This window comes from Manduca sexta, chromosome 13 (assembly GCF_014839805.1).
Source record: "Manduca sexta isolate Smith_Timp_Sample1 chromosome 13, JHU_Msex_v1.0, whole genome shotgun sequence".
NCBI classification, from domain to species: Eukaryota; Metazoa; Arthropoda; class Insecta; order Lepidoptera; family Sphingidae; genus Manduca; species Manduca sexta.
This window is the reverse complement of record NC_051127.1, coordinates 7,067,201-7,087,692: the sequence shown is the minus strand read 5'-3', so window position 1 is coordinate 7,087,692 and position 20,492 is coordinate 7,067,201. Positions and strand designations below refer to the sequence as shown.

The window sequence follows — 20,492 nt, the reverse complement described above, 5'->3', positions numbered from 1 at the left end:
TAATCTCTAAATTTGTTTATCTAACCCAGGTACTTAAATTTCACAATCTAAGTAGGTACTCTGCTACTACGACAATTCAATACCATCTAGTATTCCACACAAAAAATAATCAAAAACAAATTTTAAATTAAGAACCAATAAATTCCAGTGTTGCCAACAATAACCCAGATGCGTTCGAAAAAGGTTTTTATTAAAATGCGTTCCACATTCGATCGGCCGTAGATACGACATTGTCCCGGTGTTTTCACAAGACGCGAGGGGTGTAACACAATACGGCTATTATCCGCGTGTTTATTCACGCACAATTTGCCGACGTACGTTTATTTTGCTCTGGCAACACTCACACCCGCCCCGGAAAGATCGCAGTTTAGATAACGCCTGTTGTTAGATTTAAATGCGATTATTATGATTATTTTAAGTACGTTTGAATTATAGTAAACAATTTCCTAGGTTACTTTTATGTTTTTAAGAAAAATACCTTAGACTGGTGCCAGACGGAAGCCCTCCTGAATACTACATTTCCTGTTTTTATAATAACGATTTAAACTTCGTTTGGTATTTATTTCTTATTTAAACGATAAAAGTAATGGATGAAAGGCAAATGAGAGTAAGTTTTATTCATTTCAACTATTTGACAATTCAAGGCTCAAGTCTCTGTTTACTGTAGGATGACGTCAATGAAATATACTGTGATGTAATTGCTTGCGAAATACAAGAAAAAGTGTGTTTTATTAGCATTATGATCAGTATTTAGGAGTATATAATTCATAGTAAAAAATCATATTATTATCTACGGTGTAAATTATAACTGTGATTTTCATTTTAACCAAATTAATTTCAGTTTAACTACATGACATATTCTTTTGACTATGAAGATTATTCTGCTCCAAAATATATTTTGTCAATGGTAATAAGTTTAGGGGTCTACTATGCGTAGGCTCTCAAGCCTAAATTTAAGTATTATGGATATATGATCCAGGAAGGGCATTTTGAAGTTTTTGTTATATTGTCATGGTTACTTTCTTCCTTACAAATTCTCCCTTTCTATTTGCATCTATGCTTTAATTTCGTCCTAGAAAGTAATGCTGCGAATTAACTTAGGTCAATCATAAATATTAGGATATAAGTTCGTGAAGTTTTTAAAGATACACAGTTTGCTTAGATTGTGGTTAAACACAACAAATTCCTTGTCGTACCATTCGGATTGGTGGAGATCACGTTAAAGTCGTATTACGCATCGCCTTTTTTGGGACATTCTAAGGGGACAGATAGTTTTTGGTTATAAAATTTATACTTTTCTTTGAAAAAGGCGTTTGTAGCGACGGAACAGTCAAATATAGCGTTATGTTGTGGTTTGCACCACATCGGAACATTATGCTGTCAAAACCGCAACCAGCCATTTAAATTTGTATTTTATTATTATTATTTGGTATTTAGCAACATTATGTTTGTTTATGTTGCGACTGTAACTAATAAATCGTTTTTCTTTCTTTCTTCTATACGGCAGTGACTGAACATACACTCTTTATAAGCAACGCTCATCAACAGATAAGCGTTTAGTCTCATCATTCAATTAAACAAAGCTATAATTTTGTCGATATTAATTATTGTCTAGGTGATAAAAACGATATGCACCTTCCATATTAAACCTAATATTAAACGCAAATCGATAAATCAATAATATATTTACGAATAATGACACTTACAAAACGGTCGCTTCATTCCCCGTTTAGAAATAAATACACGCATGTGCACTACGCATGCATGATCAATAATAATTTTACTTTCAAATCCGCGGAGACAAACAGCGCTGCGTTAGTTCGCGAAATCCATTAGTGCTGTGCAAATATTTGCGCGCGCGTCATCATAGCGCGGAGACGGTTTTTTGCACCGCTGTCGATGATTTGTATATTAATTTGTGATGAGTACGAATTTGTAATGCGTATTTTGGCTACCGTTGTCATTTTTAGACCGATAATACCGTACTGTGGTCTCGAGTTCAACCCCCGTTGGGTATATAAAAACGGAAGAGCATTTTTCACTTTAACGTATTTCTTAAAGATTTTATTATTAAGCATTGGTAACTTGTAGGGTAAGCAAAAATTAAGTTCATTTTTATAAGACCAGATATCGGCTTTGCTACCAATATAGTAGACGAAATATATTTAAAACTTAACTTAATTTATACCATTTTGATCTCATAAGCTCACGCCTCTCTCTCATAATGGTGGGGCAGAAGAGCAACTAGTGCATACCTGTAGAGAATAATCCCATGATATGAAAGAAGGCAAGCCTATTGCCATACTAGGTACAAATTTCAATAACGAACACCTCCGGTGTGTTTTTCAAATCCAAATACCCACATGAAATATTGCCCTCAATGGGATTCGAGTCTACAACACGGATCCCATCAAACGTTGCCTTTATATCAGTCAGGACCAAATGAATTTTACGAGAAATCCAACATATTATGAGCCGTCGGCTAAAACAATTCTAACTCTAGTTTACATTTCTCTCGTTATTAATAAAATGTTTTACAATTAAAATAAATCACTGAACAACTTTCCTCACTGATACAATAAACTCAATTAAAACAATTAATATTAATTACTCCATTTGCAATTACAATGCAGTCCGAAAACATCTACATTAATCACCATCTTCACTCCATAATGGCCACTCTAATTCAGTTTATTACAATTGGGCACAAAAGACAGAACAGTTTTAAACGACTTGAAGCGGGTCAGAAGTTGCGGTCACCGAAGCCGTCAGCCGCACGCCCCTGCGCCCCCTTTTCGTCCCTAACACCCAGTGGCCAATTTCACGCCAATCTCTCGGTCATCAAACACACGCTAGTGTTGAGGGGCTTAATGTCCGTGCACCGATTAATATCATCTTCACAGACGTTTTTGTTTGATATTGTTACGATTTTTTGTTAGAAGGTAGGTGACGGCTAGTTTTTTTATGGACAAAGTTACTGTTACTTTTGTCAAAATTATGACTGTAGGGAAGAGCAAGTCGCCTTGCTAAGTCATGGCCTGGTGGAACTAAAGATGTTTTTATTGTTACCACTAAAGATATAACACTACGTTAGGTTTCGACAATAATCAATGTTAATGTTTGGTATATGTTAATTGTTTTATTGCAACTGATTTCTTTCCAATTCAATCCAATTTATTTTATTTGGCTAATTCTACCAATGTCAAATTTGAAAGCAGAAAACACACGTGCTATATGTATGTTAAAAAAGTCTTTGGCCGGATGAATATAAAAACGAAGATAACGTAGACGAATGGAATAAAAACAAAAATAAACCTTGAATAGGAATAATTTCAGACTAATTTCTTTTCAGTCATGCGTAACATGTGACATAACAATATAAAAAACATAATAATTTATTTATTCATTTATATTTTATTCCACTATTACTTTATTTACTTACTTAGTCAAATAAATTTAATATAATGTAATTAACTCTAATATTTGTTACCCAAGATACAGGATTCGCCTAGTTTAGGCACTCCTGGTAATTTTTGCATTCAGTAAAGATTCTTGTCTTTTACTTTCGTGTAATTATCAAGTCTGTAAGGCTATTTTTAATAAACAATTTGAATATAAATTATATGTATATAAAATAATAATGTGCGTATCTGTGCATGACGTTTGTAGTTATGGCTTTTACTTTCTTTTTCTCTTTCTTTGGCAAGGCGCGGTTTATCCCATAGCTTTCACTTACGAGTAAGTTGCGACATTTAAAGTTAATTAAGGAACTAGCTGTATGTCTTGCATGCATCAGTATGTTTATACGTTCCACTGCGTTATCTATTTCGACTTATTATAAAACACGTGTGCTGCTTTGAAAGTCATTGTAGTCAGAGTAATTATTAGCATTATGAGACGTCAGATTTGCTGTCTCATTATGACGAGTGCAGTGGAAGTGTTTTATAATTCAGAGTTTTGTATGATCAGGTGTGGTTTGGTAGCAGGCGAGCCAAAGAGACGAGCGAAATAATCGTAACATAATTGAGTTGTAAAAAAAATGTATTATACTATAATCAATTTGAAATTAGAACGGATACAAAAGAGATGTCAGAACAAAAAAAAAACTCCCAAATAGTAGAATTTAATTATAATTTTCTATGGTTTCATTTTGAGCCCATTGTAATATTTAGAAACAATTAAATTTCAGTGTCTAGGTAATTTTTTAAAAATAATTACACGAATTCTTAAAACTTTCGTATAAAATTCAACGCTATGACATTGAAAATGCAAGTTGCCCAGTTCCGAACCCCAAAACTAGACATGGAGAACCATGTTTACATTGAAAATAACACGTCAACCTACGTCACGGGAGCGGGAGGCTGTCCGAGGGTCCCGTCCGCAATTACAGCGGCATTTGTTGTCAAAATATATGCGTACGGTGTTGACAGATCGCGGACACAGCGTCGGCCATTACAACTTTTGGGAGGCAGTTATTTTATACAAAAAATTAATGAGCTTAATTCATCTTGCTGTGTTTATAGCAATATTTTATTTGAGTTGTAGTCTAGGATTCGATAAGTAACAATATTTCTAGTAAACATATCTTTTTAATTATAATTTACTAGCTTTACCTCGCGGCTTCGCCCGCTTGAAGAAGTTCTCCGGGATAAAAATACCACTATATATTTTCCTGGGATGGAAATAGCATATAACATATAAAGAATAGCCTTACCAGGGTCTGAAACTATCTCTATACCAAATTTCATAAAAATCCGTTCAGTAGATTTTGAGAAAATCGATAACATACAAACAGTCAGAAAAGGGGACTTTGTTTAATAATACCTATAAATAGATTTTTAAACGCGAATGTGGCTAAATAATCGTAAGCTTCATAGGTAACGCGCAAATTGAGTTAATAGTATTCAGTATTACCAATAGCTGTAATTTAATCAGTCGTGTCATCTGCACCATTGCTGTTTAATAAATTAAACCAACCAAAATAATAACTTTAACGTTAGATGCGTTTATTGAAATTGCTAACGACTTTAAAGCCTTTCCAATCATAAGGATATTTCAATACCGATCAGCAATGCGACTTTTGTGATATCATAGGCGGTAGTCAAATGAGCAAATAATACCTTACAACTCTATCCTGACGTATACCGGTATCCTCAAGCAAATCCTCCCCCTTTAACTTACTCATTCACCCAATGTTTAATTCTACGTCGTTACCATTTGGTAAATTATAAGGAAAGAGTTTATTAATTGCTTAAAACCCTACAAGCTAATCTTTTTGTTCCAGTAAATGTATAATGATAATGATTTATCTTCAGTTGCAATAAGCCGCAAACCAAAATAATGGTACTCTAGATGCGTATGGGCAGTGATGATCATCTACCATTAATCGCAGTGGCAACATCAGCTTGCCTGCTACCTACCTTCCATCTATAAAAATCCACACATAATTACAGTACCCATATATTGATTAGATTGAACCCTGCACCTCCCGCGTCTTCACCCCGCTCCTCTCTCCCGTACATTTTATTTACACAACACTCGAACCAACAAAAAGGGTCTTTCAATAAAATATAACTCCCCATTCTGTCTTACGCTTCTATTGTGGCGCGTTTCACGTTTTCGGAGATCGGCGACGTCGGCACAAAACGTTCGCTAGGTTTTATTATTTCGTGTACAAGCTGGATCGAGATATGTGAAATTCAAGGGTGACTATAAATAGATGATAGACTTAGATCGGAATGAAAGTCTTCAAAGCACCTATTTCAATGAATTAACCCAATTGCATTTTTCGATCGCGAAAATGGTTGTGTTTGATTAATTGATTAGTTCAAAGGTCGGATCGAAGTTTAAATTGGGATTGTTTATTGAAAATCATATGATATACGGAAATAAAACTTGCTATTTTGAACAAAATAAATAAGAAAAATAAGAGTTGAATCAGACTGGTTTTGTTATATGATGATAGGCTATAGGGTATAGACTGGATTACGAAAATAAATTATTTTAGGCTTGATGGTAGTGTTTATTGACTCGAATGCCACCGGATTATCTATATTTCAACCATGGCAGTATTATTAACAAAAATATAAATAAAGATAATAATGTAAAGTAACAAATTCTGGAATTATAAGCTATTTAGGGTGTCTGTATTTTTACTCTAGCTAAATAACGAGACGAGCTTGCCAGTCGCATGATGGTTAGCGATACGAAAACCCATAAACAATAAAAACATCATCCAACGCCTTGAAGTACAAACTATTGCTTGGTATTCCACTACGCTCGCCATCCTGAGACATGAGATGGTACGTCTTATTATGTCCAGTAGTTACACTGGCTACACTTTTCAGCGCGGCAAACTATTCAATCTATAATGAATTATATACGGAACCATACATAATACTACAGTTCTATCTTGTTTCACTCAACCATATCTTCGTTCCATAAAAAAAAATCGCGTCCATCCGTCCGTGCGTATGAATGGCCACTGTGCATTACGTTATCTTTTTAAATCTTTTTTGTTAATGTTACCACAAAGGTTTTGTGAGCTTGCAATTGATTTCTTTTATATGTCAAATGCTTTGAGATTGCATTTTAATTTTCAAAGTACTGTTAAATGGCGTGCAGTTTCAGCTGTTGTACTAAATTATAAACATATGGACATGATATACAAGTATGCTGGTAGGATGTTTATATCTGCGCGGATGGCAACCATTGTATATAGTGTAAAGTCCGCCATAGGGTCAGAATCGTTTTAACATTGAGTTACTAAATTCAAATACTTATCTTCTTAAAAACAATATGTCACAATAAGTTACTCGAACCATAAATATTAAATAAAAAGTGTGATAGTAATTTGTTTCTTTCTAATGCTCTTATAGGATCGTAATCGACGCTAGTATCATTGTACCTTATTGGACACGAGTATCAGCTAGTTAATCCATATCCATAGTTGTTGAAACTGGAAATTAAACTTCGACAGTAGTATTATTGTACCCTACGAGTATTTGCCAGTTAATCCATTTCTCCAGAAAATACAAGTCTTCGAATTGAAAAAAAAAACAAAATAAGTAGTTTTTGAAACTAGAAATGAAACTCAAAGTTTGTACCATAACCTAAATGCAATCTCCATGCGGTAAAATGAGGGAAAGCATGCCTATTTACGACTCATTTCAACTTAAACTAACTAAACAAGTCATGGTATACCATAAAAAGTGCTATCACCACCCAAAAGACGTTAAATCTTTAATAGTTTAACTATAAAACAAATTACACGAGAGTTAAATTGCAAAGAATTTATTTTAAACTTTATTAAAGTGACTTAAAACTGTAACCAGCAGCGCGGGAATCTGCTGTAGTGTCATTAAGAAAATGGCGGGCTCGCGATTAAATGTTGCCAGCGACGAAAATTTTAATTCTACCATACGAAAGTATTAATTTTTTACTATTCCCCCTTTTGAACGATTAATTTTAAATAGCGTCGCGCCCGGCGTCTCGCGTTCGGAAAATATACGAGATGAATAGTAATGACGTATTTAGGGTTCGCCATTTTTATAAGATCGTACATAAATGGAAAAGGTGATAGCCTAGTTAGGCATGGAATGATGAGATAAAGATCGCGGTTCCGAACCCAGGCCCCAAACATGCACTGCATTTTTAAGTTGTGTTTATTCATTTATCCATATTAGACCGGTGACGTGGAATGAGGCCTAAAATATCTTAGCAGTAAATGAGAGCTATGTCCAGCTGTGGGCAGGTAAACAGTCCTTGTATTAAATTAATACTAGTCTTTCGTGCGCAATGTGCTTTAAAGGTTTTTATTCAAGTATTAAGTAATATATAGATTGTTCAGACGGCGTTAATTGATCAAAGTTTATACCTAAACATATTTTTGTTCGTTTTTTATACTACGGCAAAATTACTTTAATAATATGTAGCCTAGATTTATTTTCTACGATTTTTGTGTCTTGACAGTCGTCAATATTGTGGCAGCCGCCCTATACTTTGCTAAATGCTAATCGCCAGTACTTTGATTTTCACCACGCGTTCGACACTATCCACATATATATTCGGTCCTGTATTATATACTGTCCCATTGTTGGGCACGGGCCTCCTCTACTACTGAGAGGGATTAGGCCTTAGTCCACCACGCTGGCCTAATGCGGATTAACCAATATTTTTACATAACAAGTTTCTTTACCTTGGTGTGCATATCTAAGCGGCTTCTTCAGTTTCCAGGCTGATGACGTCGACGGGAGGAGGTATGGGTCATGTGAACAACATGAGCGGGCTGGCGGCGTGCGCGGGCCCTGACGCGAAGCCCATGCAGTTCCCGCTGGCGCAGCGGCGGAAGCGGAGAGTGCTGTTCACGCAGGCGCAGGTTCGTTTATATTTAACACATTTTCTACCGACCTTGTTTACTGTATAACTGTATTTTTTAAGGAATACTTCTATATCCTATTGACATTTGCGGCTAGGAACTAAGAAGTAGTGCAAAATGTAAGCGTTTTTGTGTCTCTGTTTCAAAGACATTGCGTTTTAATTCCTAGGTAATTAAAGGTTTAGCAAGATCTTAGAGAAACAAGTAGGTAGAATGCTTACTAAATTAAAAGTTTTTATAGTAGGTTCTATTATGGTTAACGGACAGTATAATCATAGAAAGTACCAAAAGACTTGCTTCCTTATATAAAAAACAAAGCGTAGACAATTTCCAACCAATTAAACTAAACTATTCAAATTCTGTCCATTCTAATTCTATAATGATGCGAAACGTAATCTCCAGTTTGTTGTGGGGTAGACTCCGCGTGGGGGTGCGTTGTTTGCTGATCATTTTATAAATACGGTTTGTCCTACCTGTGTTAAGATCCCCATTCAATGCACTACAGATATAAATTGTCTAAACACGAATAATTTAAAGAGTGTTGAATGCGCAGCTTTATAAGGGGAATTTGATCATCGTGACGAGTTTTATTGCCGTACGAGCGAGACTGATCAGTACAAAACCGAGGGAGCTACCATGGTTACTGTCCGCACTATTTGTTACTTCACTGCGATTTCAGACAGTGTACTTACTTAAGATATACAGTTAAAGGGAAATTTGAGGAGTGAAAACAATTAATTTTTCTTTACACTGAACAATTTGTTTAGGTCCTGTAGTTCAGTTGTTCGCCTGATAGTGACAGCGTGACTGCCACGGTGGCGTAGTTGTAATTGTACACGGTACGATCAGAACCAGGTCCCAGCAGAATTACCAGCGTTTTGCTCCTTGGAGTAAAGCATATTGCTGAGCTGGGGCCTGACTGCGGTTGCAATATCTCACAAATGGAGTACTTGTCTATTGTCTATGTATATCTTAAGTAATACTGTTCGTTAATTGTAGCCTAAATAAACTTTTTTATCTATCTATCTATCTATCTACGAGTTCGACTACCGCGCTGTGGTCCTGAGTTCGATTCCCGGGTCGGGCCAAAATAATTGTGACTGGGTGTTTCCATCTTTAAAAATTACTCAGTTGCAGCTCGGAGTCAGGAAATTGGCGGTGTGATATCTCCGTGCGTTAGAAAGCATGTAAAGCCGTTGGCCTGCGTCTGATCTCTCTCCGGCCATATCGGATTGCCGTCTCACCGGACTGTGAGAGTGAAGGAACAGAGAGTGCACCTGTGTATTGCGCACACACTAGTGCACTATAATATCTCCTGTGTACTTGGTTGATCTCCTCTGAGATTGACCGCTGTGGCCGAAATTCGGTTAGGAAGGAATCAATCAGTGGCAGCGTATGTGGAGCGTGAGCCACCTTGTTCGAATCTGCGGTCAGACAACATTTTGTGATTCTTTTTCAATATTCACCCGGTATTTGAATTATCTAACTCTAACACTTGGTTAGGAAGCCCATTATGACCGTCTGCCTAATGATTTCTTATGTTTACTTAGAAATTATAATAAAACTAGTTACGGATTTTGTCGCGGTTTTTTTTTATGATTTTCTCCAGACGTACAAAATTGCAGACTTCTTGGTCACGGGGGGGACTCGGACTCTGCCACTAAACATTAACGTAAGCAAATTGCTCTGTTAACATACACTAAACACATTGCGTAATATTGGGCATTTTGAGATACAATATTTATATCTCAAACAAAACGTAACAAGTGTACTGAAATACCAGTAACCAGTGACGTAGGATTCATATTATAACTCGATTCCTACCGGCTTACCTTTATGTATCATTAGAAAGATTTGTACACTGTATTTATGCATATTAGTACCTATATTATGTTGTGTCGGGTTGCTTTTCGGAAAATTTCATCTTTTGCCACTACCAAGTACCATATACTCTTTATAGTTTTATATTCGTGTGTTTCTCTGTTTATGTACGCGTTAGACGGCTTGCGTGTAGACATTGGGTTGTTTTAAGCCGGTTACTGAAATAATCCAATCACAAAGCCACGTCTTCACTATCAAACCTCGTAAACTAAACCTATCAATAAACTGAATATCTAGCATAAACCTATTTCAACCCTACAGAAGAAAACTCCCCACACACATAAAATTAAACGTATAATATTACCAGTTAAGCCCAAATTACGTTAAGGTAGGCTATTTAATTGTGAGGGTCCCCCCTCAGAGGCGGCGCCCGCCCACAACGGAGCCCCGCCCTGGAGGCCGGCCGGTTACAGGCGGTGTAATCAATTCTGTTGCCTGAATCTCGTCGCCAGTATGTTCTGTGTGCGTAAATCAGGGACATTAGTATTGAGATATAGTAATGTTCAAAATAGATTTGTTAGTGATGAAAATGTGTGGAATTTTACAATGATTGATATTTTTGTCGGTTTTTGAGAGGGAAAACAAATCAATGCATACATAGTACATACCTAGTATCACGCCTCTATCCCATTAGCGTAGGCAGAGACTATGGATTGCCACTTTGCACGCGCTTCCTCCGCCTTCATTAATCTTTTCATGAATTCCCGCCGGTTCCGCGTACTTTTGACCTGGTCTTTACTGAGAATGTCAGATATCTGACATTCGGAGGTTCGGTGCGGTCGACCCCTACCGGCTCTTCCATCCAAACAAATCAATGAAACATAATATTATTGTAATTGTTCTAATAAAAAGAGTGTTCACCTCCGGATAGGCATCGGCTTGGTTGTGTCTCTAGTATTGCAAAGTCCATGTGCGGCGGATGCTGCTTTCCATCAGGCGGACCGCTTGCTCGTTTGCCTACTCAGGCAATAAAAAAAAATACTTTTTCGTGCGGAATTACCCATGTGAAAAGTTTTTCTGGAATAAATATTTTTCGGGGATAAAAAGTAGCTTATAGCACTCAGGAGTACAATCCTATTAGTGAAAAAAAATGGTTTCGTTGTTTCTGAGATTTGCGAGTTCAAATAAACAAACTCTTCAGCTTTATATAATAGTATAGATAAATGTGTAGAAATGTTTTTTTTTGTTTAAATTAGTGGTTAAAGGTATTAAAATGGAAAGGATGAAGGCTATGTTTCTAAAGCGAAGACTACGATGATGTAGATGTAGGTGTTGTCAGAAAGGTCTCTGCTTCGGTTCTTGTAGGAATATCTATTTTATTACACTGAAAGTCTCGTCACCTTTTTATTAAGTTATTTATGGTTAATACAATACTTGTATCATAGTGATAAAGAGGCATAATTCAGAGAGTATCAGAGATATGTTTAATGATGGTTACCATTTTTGACGGAATTCAAAAAAAGGAGGAGGTATTAAATTCGACTTTATTCTTTTTTATGTTTGTTACCTTAGAATTTTTGACTAGTTGTAATAAAGGGTTTAACAATAATGAAATTTACTTATATGGGACCAAATGAGAAGCACCATCTTTCAAATAAAAAAATAATCTTAAAAATCGGTTCACCCAGTCAAAAGTTCTGAGGTAATACCTAAACATAAAAAAAAAAATTAAAAAAAGATAATTGAATTGAGAAACTCCACTATTTTTTAAGTCTGTTAAAAAAGTCAACTAAAGAAACCGTCTGCCTGTCTGAAGGCATTAAACTCAAAAATTACTCAACGGATTTCAATGAGTGAAGATAGTTTGAGAACCTGAGAAGGACATAGGCTTTCTATCCCGAGAAACTTCACACGGGCGGAGCCACAAGCAATAATATATATTTTTGTTTGTACCGCAAAGGAATTCGAATTAGTTCCATGTCCATATTATCCTTAAAGATGGCGCTGGTGCATACTGTGCAAGTTGTAACAAATTGTTGCGATGTTTTGTAACATTAATACGTTCAAGTGGTTTATTTTCGCGTCCAATGCCGGTTATAAATTGCGTTCAATGAGCAGCGTTGATACCAAACAATTAACTGACTGCTAAAAAAGGCACTTCTATACTTATATCGTTTGTATGATACATAATATGTCTGTTCGCAATTTTTTCATAAACTACTGTAACTATTATAATTGGTTAAATTTGCCTTGGTGGCATGGTGGCTGCCTCGGTATACCGTGCGAGGTACGACCTTGCTCTGAGGTCTTGGGTTCCAATCCCGGCTCAGCCAAAGGAATATGGATTTTTGCTACTTATCTCAGAGTCTTGAATATGTGCTTGATATGGCGATAGGCTCGCCCCCTATCACGTCATGGGGCGGAAAGCACATGGCGAAAACATAATGCCATGGTTGTATCACTGTCTACTTTACGAGGATAAAGGGGAGGTGTGTGTTTAACGAACACATTTTATATTCTTGTGAACGAGCATAACTCTCATAAATGAAGAAAGAAAAGAGGTTCATTGTCACATCTGGTACATGCAATATATAATAATATAAGTGCAGAGCGACACGCCTGCGATGTGACAATTAGGTAAATGAAACTCTTCCTTATTTGGATGTATCTAGAATTTATTGGTAATATGACCTTCATTGTGGCAGGTATACGAGCTGGAGCGAAGGTTTAAGCAGCAGAAGTACCTCTCCGCGCCAGAAAGGGAGCACCTAGCGTCCCTCATACACCTAACCCCTACGCAGGTATGTGCTCTTTAGCTTTTCACCCAGGCTTATCCCACTCCATTGTAGCAAGTGCAATTTCAAACATATTGAAGAAACGATATGGTTTAGTTTTAAGGATCACCCACCGGCTTGACGTCCACCTACTCTGCAGGATGCAGTGGGCCGTAGCCAAGATATCTACAATCGTTAATGCTAACGCTATATTTGAGAATAACATAATATCCTATGGATAAATATTATGTACATTTTTGTTTACTATAAGGCAGGTCTCGCCATGGGGGGCAGAGAGGGGCAGCTGTCCCCCTAGAGGTTCTAAAATTCGAATAATCCACCAATTTCATTCCTAATATTCCGTACGCTCAATTTAGCTCTGCTCTATGTTATTGTCAAAGCGGGAGTGGGGGACAATCGTGTGCTCTTGACTTTACTTACAAGTCATACTTTCATCATTCTTCATATTAACTTGCCCACCCCTGGGCCATCGATTGGCGACAATCTTGCTCTTAGGATTAACGATAGTATAAGGCATCTTGACTAATCGCGTTAGAAAACTCGGTGTTGCCCAACTCGGAATTATACTCATAATTGATATTAAGGAGAAGGGAAGTAAGCCTGTTTTGTGTAATCCAATATTTTTACCGTGAATAAAGAAATCTGCTAAAAGACCCAATAGATGTTATCTTGTTGCCGTTAAGTGTATCGGGGGCGTAGCTGCCGGCGGCGCGTGCCCGCGACAAGCGACACCCGGGCATAAATCACGGACACAATGCGCGTCGGCGCCCCGGGCCTCCACAGACCTTGTTATTGTAACCTCAGTGGGGTTGGTAACACGCTGTTGAACAACTCCCGCTTCCTTGCGACACTTTTATCCCAGTGTGTTGATAATTGGGATCAGTTGTGTCTTGATTGGAACAGGGGAGTAGTAATGTTAGAATTTTGTGAAATTCACGTCTTGTTTAGATATTAGAGTGAGTGATGGCGGCAGATTAGGCTATTTCTGGATTATTTTGTGAATCATGATTGATCCAGCTCTGCCCACGAGCACGCAGGCGTGAGCCGTTCAAACGGATATTAATATTTCTGTCAACGGCACGCGTTCACACAATTCCAAATTCAAATCAACAATGGCGTCTATAATCCGAGCCGTGTCAATATAAATTTCATACACCGCCGTGTAACCGGCACAAAGGGTGGGAAACTACCATGAATAATCTCCATTTTGATGGTGTCAACAACATTTACGGGTGTTGGGTTGGCGCCAAAACACGCGTGCACAATGGCGGGCGTGGAGCGTTCGGATTATCGTGACGCATTGTCCGGTAATTAATTAGTCCATATCTGGACGCTGCGATCTATTGCACATAGGTATGTGCTTGACCTCTGAGCGGTGAGGTTTTATTTTGTACGCCTTGTCTATGGTTCCAATGATTCTGTTTAGTATAAGGTTGGTTAGGTTTGGTATAAATTTACGTTGGCCATTAAATGCCAAAATTCCTACTTATTGCATTTTCTTTGAAGATTTAGCATGATATTTATCTTGGTAGATTTGTTATTTACATGTTATTTCGTCGCACAATTACGCCATCAAAATTTTCTCTGCCCATGTAGAGTCGCTCAAATCCTGTTTCTACAAAGTAACAGAAAATTCTTCAATGCAGGCCAGATAGCCTCAGGCCTATGTCCTTTTTTCAACGGATAGCATTTCCGGATGGACTCTCTGCTTTATAAAACAGAAATTACTTGGCTACTGGTCATCAAGCCACCCTCAGTGTTAGCTGTCAAAAGCATTTATTAGGGTCCGCGCCACCAAAACAAATCGTATTATTAAAATTTAAAGATTAATACATTTTTATAAAGCCAGGAATTTAGTAATAGTTAATTACTCAACTTTGTATGATTATAATTTGATGAGTTTTTATGAGCGGCAATGCTCCTTGCTATGAATGATTGGTTTGCTTCTCGTGAATCGGTTGTACTTATTATAAAAAAGGTTAAGGCATGAATTGATATTGATGTCTTATACTAATGATGCAAAAACTATTTAATAATTATATTATATACTCTTGAGATGAAAAGTCTATTATTTTTTTTGCATTCAATTCAATACGTTCACGATTTTTTAAACAGATATGTTTTAATTCATACTGGTATATATCGACGTCAATAAACAGAACACCATAGAGCATAGACAAACCTAAATAATTTAAATTGAAAGCCGTTTAGAAGCCAGAGCGCCTTGCATATTCATAGTAGGAGCAAACACGGGCGGCAATAAAGCCGGCACCGAAGCCACAATATTCGCTCGTATTTGCCAAACAGACGCGGTCGGTTCGCGTTTCGTTATTTAACTTAAGTAAATTTCGATGTTCCGACTCGCCGGCGCGGCTCCCGGCGGACTCCCACTCCATCATCTAATTGTATTTTCTTTTTAATTCGATCCACTTTGATCTGTGGCCAGTATTTTATGGATAATTTTGATTTTGGAAAAGATTTTCTAAATCCATAAAGGTAGAGTGTTTGTTTTCTTTTTTTAGGTTCCTAAAGAGCGTTTTATTTCTATGGATACTTTGCAATATTTACCGTTTTTTATGTAAGTTATTACGTTTTCTAGGTTGATTTTGTTTAGTTATACATTAGAACAGTATAGCAATAGAACATCAACAAATCTAATTGACGATCAATCTTCAAATTAGTATTATCAAACGCCTAAATTCAGGTCGACGACCTCCACACATGGGAACTCCCGAAAAAACTACAACAAAAGCGTTCGCTAGGCGTGCAACACAATCATATCATTGTCTATGGTCACGTATTTTATGGCTGTTGTCTCTGCGCGGCGGATGTTGCGCATGCGGGCGCCCGACATGTTTAATGGATCCAATAAGATAATGGTGGCACATGATTTGAACAATGCGACGGCTGATGTTCGTGCGTTGGGATGCGAAATTGTAGCCATTTTACATAATTTGACATATGTCGCTGTCGACGGTGGCAGTGACGTCTGGTGACGTTTGTGTTTTGTCTTTCCATTTACCTTGTTCCCCTCGCAGGTCATTTAATATAGTTTTTGCAGTGTTTATCAAACATGGATTGTTGATATTCATGTATGTTTGTTGATATTCATAACTGAGAAACGTAGAGTTTGGGTTTCGATTGATGCATTGGAATATATATAGGATAAATGCCTATCATTATTATGAACTGGTCCCTGAAATCTTATTTTCTCAAAAGCTTGACAATGTCTTTCAAACCTATGTGCCACCACAATTGTTACATAAAATGCGTATGATTACCCTGTTACCTCGTTGCGTATTCAATATAAAAATTGTACTAGTCACCAGCGCGTAATGCATTTAATAGAAAGCTATTGCTTTATAATACAGGTGAATACAATGCTACGTATTAAAGTATTGTCCGAAACCCGTTGAAGAAGCAACAAAGATCGCAAATATAAAATTAAGCTATCATCATTATTTAAGCCACGACAATGTTTAAAGTAGATGCCGACGGCGGCTCATCTCTGCCCTATAATTTTCCAATAATCCCACTTCACTTTTTTCTAATCTCCAAATCTCCGTGGGATTTCAATACACTTCCTGTCAAAGGCTCAACGAAAAGAAATCATCTGCTTTGAAAAAAGTAAAATTGTTTATGGTATCATTGTTCGTAATTCGAACGCGGCTATTCAGTGCGGTCGATGTGTCAAAACAAATTAAAATGGAGCCGCGGTTTCCCGCGCTTTTGTGGATTTGTAATAACCTCAAAATTATAATATTTTCGCCTCATTTGGCGTCACATTGCTATTGTAGTATATGAGCAATTTGTGAGAGATTATATTATTCGAATGCAGTTTTTGCGTGGGTTATTGTGAGGGTGGATTAGCTTTATGAAGGGTATGATGCACCTGATGTGGTTGCGGGGCAGGTACGGGTATTATATTGAAGCTTATCGAATTGTTCCTGTCTAAAGGTTGCCCTGTTTGCGCAGGATTAAAAATTGCTGGCGATTGTCTCAGTAATCTGCTCGTTTAATATGAGCATTCGGAAAATAATGATTCATTAGTAACAATTCAAAGTTTGGGGAATTTTAATTTAACGATCGGAATAAAATGCATTCGTTTTTCATTTCCGTTTTAAACAATCATAGCGTAGTAATTGAATAAGAGCTCAGTAAATATTTCATTCCGTCACTAGTAACCTGTATCCTCGAAATCATGCAAAATTTTATTTAAAACTCAATTAATAAAAATAAGTTTAAAACTTAATCAATTAATAAATTATTCTCAATTTTACGAAATAATCTTTCCAATCAATAACATAAATTACCAACACAATCATTAAAATGTTTTCAATCATCCCAGCTATACAAAACTTCATAACCCACGGCCCCCTAAATTAATACATAATCCGTCCAAAAGCAAACAACGGGAAACAAACAGAAATATTATAAAGTACAGTAACTTATAGGTTGCGCATTAAAGCCACTTTGTACACACAATATTAATTTTGTTTGATTGCTGTGTCAACATTTGCTTTCGCATCTAAAACTCACGATCTGACGAGGGCGTAACGTACCTATACAGTATACACTGTTTACTTAATTATACATGGTTTGACTTGGCCTGTATTAGGAATTTATTGAAACAGGAGGGCAGCTGGGTTATTAATCAGTATGGGATCTATCGTCGACTTTTTGGGTTTCGTTTTGGCTTGTGTTACGCGCGAAGTGAAAAGACGTTAAAATTAGATATGATTAGTATCATTCATCATTTATGTCTTTGTGAATTATCGCTTGCTTTAACGGCGAAGGAAAACATCGTGAGGAAACCTGCATACCTGAGAAGTTCTCTATAGGAATTTTGAGGGTGCATGATGTCTACCAACCCGCACTAGGCCAGCGTGCTGGATTAAGGCCTAATCCCTCTCAGTAGTACAGGAGGTTCGTGCCCAGCAGTGGGACAGTATATAATACAGGGCTGATAATTAATCATGTATATCCTATGTCTCTTATATGGGGCAGAGGGCATTATAGTAACTTTCTTACCCGCATAATCTTGAGCTGCCTGCTTATTTTTGACTAAATCTTCCCAACACTTTTCGCTACGTCGCGTCGATCACAGTGCGTCGCCAGGTTTGTTTAGGACGGCCACGCTTATGATTTCCTTATTTTCACTCCATAGCCTGTTTAGGAATATGGCCTGCACCTCTTCGGTGATTGGGCAATCCATTTTCACTTGCGGTATGATTAGTATAAGCGATGTTATTTTATAGCTTAGTTCAGTAATATCATATGCTAAGATACATCTTCGTATGGCTATGCTGATAGGACTAGTGAACTTTCGATTCGGCGAACCTTTTTGCGTCCCATTGTATTAAAGGCGTATAACCTGATCTCGGAATTTCAAAATATTGCATGACACTGCACTGCGCTCGTTACTCAAAGATAAAAACTGTCTCATAATGTCTAATTACATATCTAATATTCGTATATATACATTATACAAACATATAGTAGCTATGCTTGTGCTGCTTAGTAACAGATTACGAATTTCTCTGAATATTGTTATTTAAAAATTCAAAATGTAATGTCCGTTCAAATCCCCCGTCACCTGTAAAAATATTCACAAATATTCCACCAATATCTAAAAGTTACATTCACTCACGTAGACATTTCTTTGAATGTGCTCTGACAACACTGCCAACACATCTATCAAAATAAATTTACCGTTAAATTTGAATTAAAGCGACGGAATAAGGTCGAAATTCGAAAGTTTAGACGTAGTTAAATGGCAAAATACGTCTGGTTAGTGGTAATATTTTTATAAGTCACAAAATAAATGAAGCGCATTGATGTGTTGTCAGGGCGACGCGCGCGTGTTTGCTCAGCGACGGCCGACAATATTTCTGTACATTATGCGACAAGCGACCATTGTTGCAGCGCGTGAGAATGACAAATCCGAAGCGAGAATTTCAATTCGGAAATATTACGGTTCATTTTGTTTTTACAATCACCAGTAGCCGGTCTTTTACATCTGGTGCTAGGTGCCAGTACCTTAAAAGATGTTGGGTGACCTGTTACCCTGAAATTTTAAAGATCGGAATAGAAGTGAAAAAAACTTAAAATAGTCAATAATTAAGGCCTCTCTTCCGTTTCTATACAGAACGAGCGTGTAACAGTATTATATATTTGTGTTGTGGTATTTATTTTTGTATATTTATACTTAGAAAGTCATTAAATCGACCATTGTAAGTTTTGAAATATTTTATTTTATTTCTAATATTCATAGGCTACATTTTTCTAGTTCATAAGTCAACCACAATACAACGCTATTATTACATTGACAAGCTGTCATCGCGTGTCCGAGTGGAAACGTGGACTCATCGCATAAAAACCACTGCACCAAATGAAGAGCTAAACAAACAAGAAACCATCTTTATTTATAATAATTGTCGCTAAATGTTACAAGTCATCGTTCGCGGGAATCGGACACCTACGCGCCCGCACTCGGATGCTGCACAATACCTCTAGAAATTGCAGATTTACAACCTTATCACGTTTAAAATAAGGACCATGTTTTAATTAAACACGAATATGTGTAAAATAAAACCTATTGGCGCCTAACTCGACCCGTATTGTCCGTCTGACGGCGCGCTGGGTGGCCGCCATTTTGATTTTAATGAACGAGTGTTGCCCGATTTTTTTTTCGCCCAAAACGTACCAATTTGGTAAAAATTAAAATGCCTTATGGGAACATAAACTCGGTGGGCGGCACCGGTAGCCGAGTGGGTCGCTGGCGTTTATTAGAAAAACATCACGCTCGGCGGTTAAGTAGATGTAAAGTAGTCAAGTAGGCAAAGGTACTCGGACACAGCCGAAATGTGTCGTCACACGAGATACAACACACGTAAAACAAATATGTGAATGGCTCTCGGGTGAAGAGTGCGTGCAAGGCAACACCGGGCATTATGCACAAGGAGATTGAAAAGAAAGTCCTCGACACGAGAGCGTCCGAGACTCGACGGAGTGCAATAAGCGTCGCCCGCCGTCGGCCCGCCTTCATTAACCCTCACCAACTACATGAATAAGCGAGCGACGCGCCCGTCGGGACAAAGGCGCTTCACCTCGCTGCCGTCCTGATAAACGTGGAAAAACAACAAACATGCAGTCTCGCTCCGACAGCCTCTACTGCCACTATTGCTGCTACTATGTAACACCATTTTGTTTTGGTAACGGCTCTCGCGTAACAAAATGGCCGGTGTATTTGCGCGGGAAAGTTTCCGCGGCACGGACGCGCCGGGCCACTTCCATTTCGAAGAATAAACACGGAGGCCCTCGATGTATAAATAATAAATATGCGTGCGTGTGTCGGGTTGGGGGTGTAGGGGGGAGAGACAAAGGCTCAGTAGGTGCAGGTCGGTGTCTCGGGTCTCGTGCTGTTTGCTCCCGCGTCATTAACGTGGAGTGTTGATCCGAGCGCGCTCCAGCGCTAATTCCGGAGAGGTCACGCTCTC

The 20,492-nt window shown here is 37.6% G+C and overlaps 1 protein-coding gene across 2 annotated transcripts in view; it reads left to right on the top strand.

The window, feature by feature from the left end:
* The window catches only part of LOC115450138 (homeobox protein Nkx-2.4), a 44,581-nt gene that overhangs the window by 17,868 nt on the left and 6,221 nt on the right, over positions 1–20,492 (top strand). For both annotated transcript variants that reach the window (XM_030178121.2, XM_030178128.2), the window contains 2 exons: positions 8,229–8,377; positions 12,904–12,999. In XM_030178121.2, the coding sequence (XP_030033981.1) occupies positions 8,229–8,377; positions 12,904–12,999 (245 nt within the window). The remainder of the gene's footprint in view (positions 1–8,228; positions 8,378–12,903; positions 13,000–20,492) is intronic.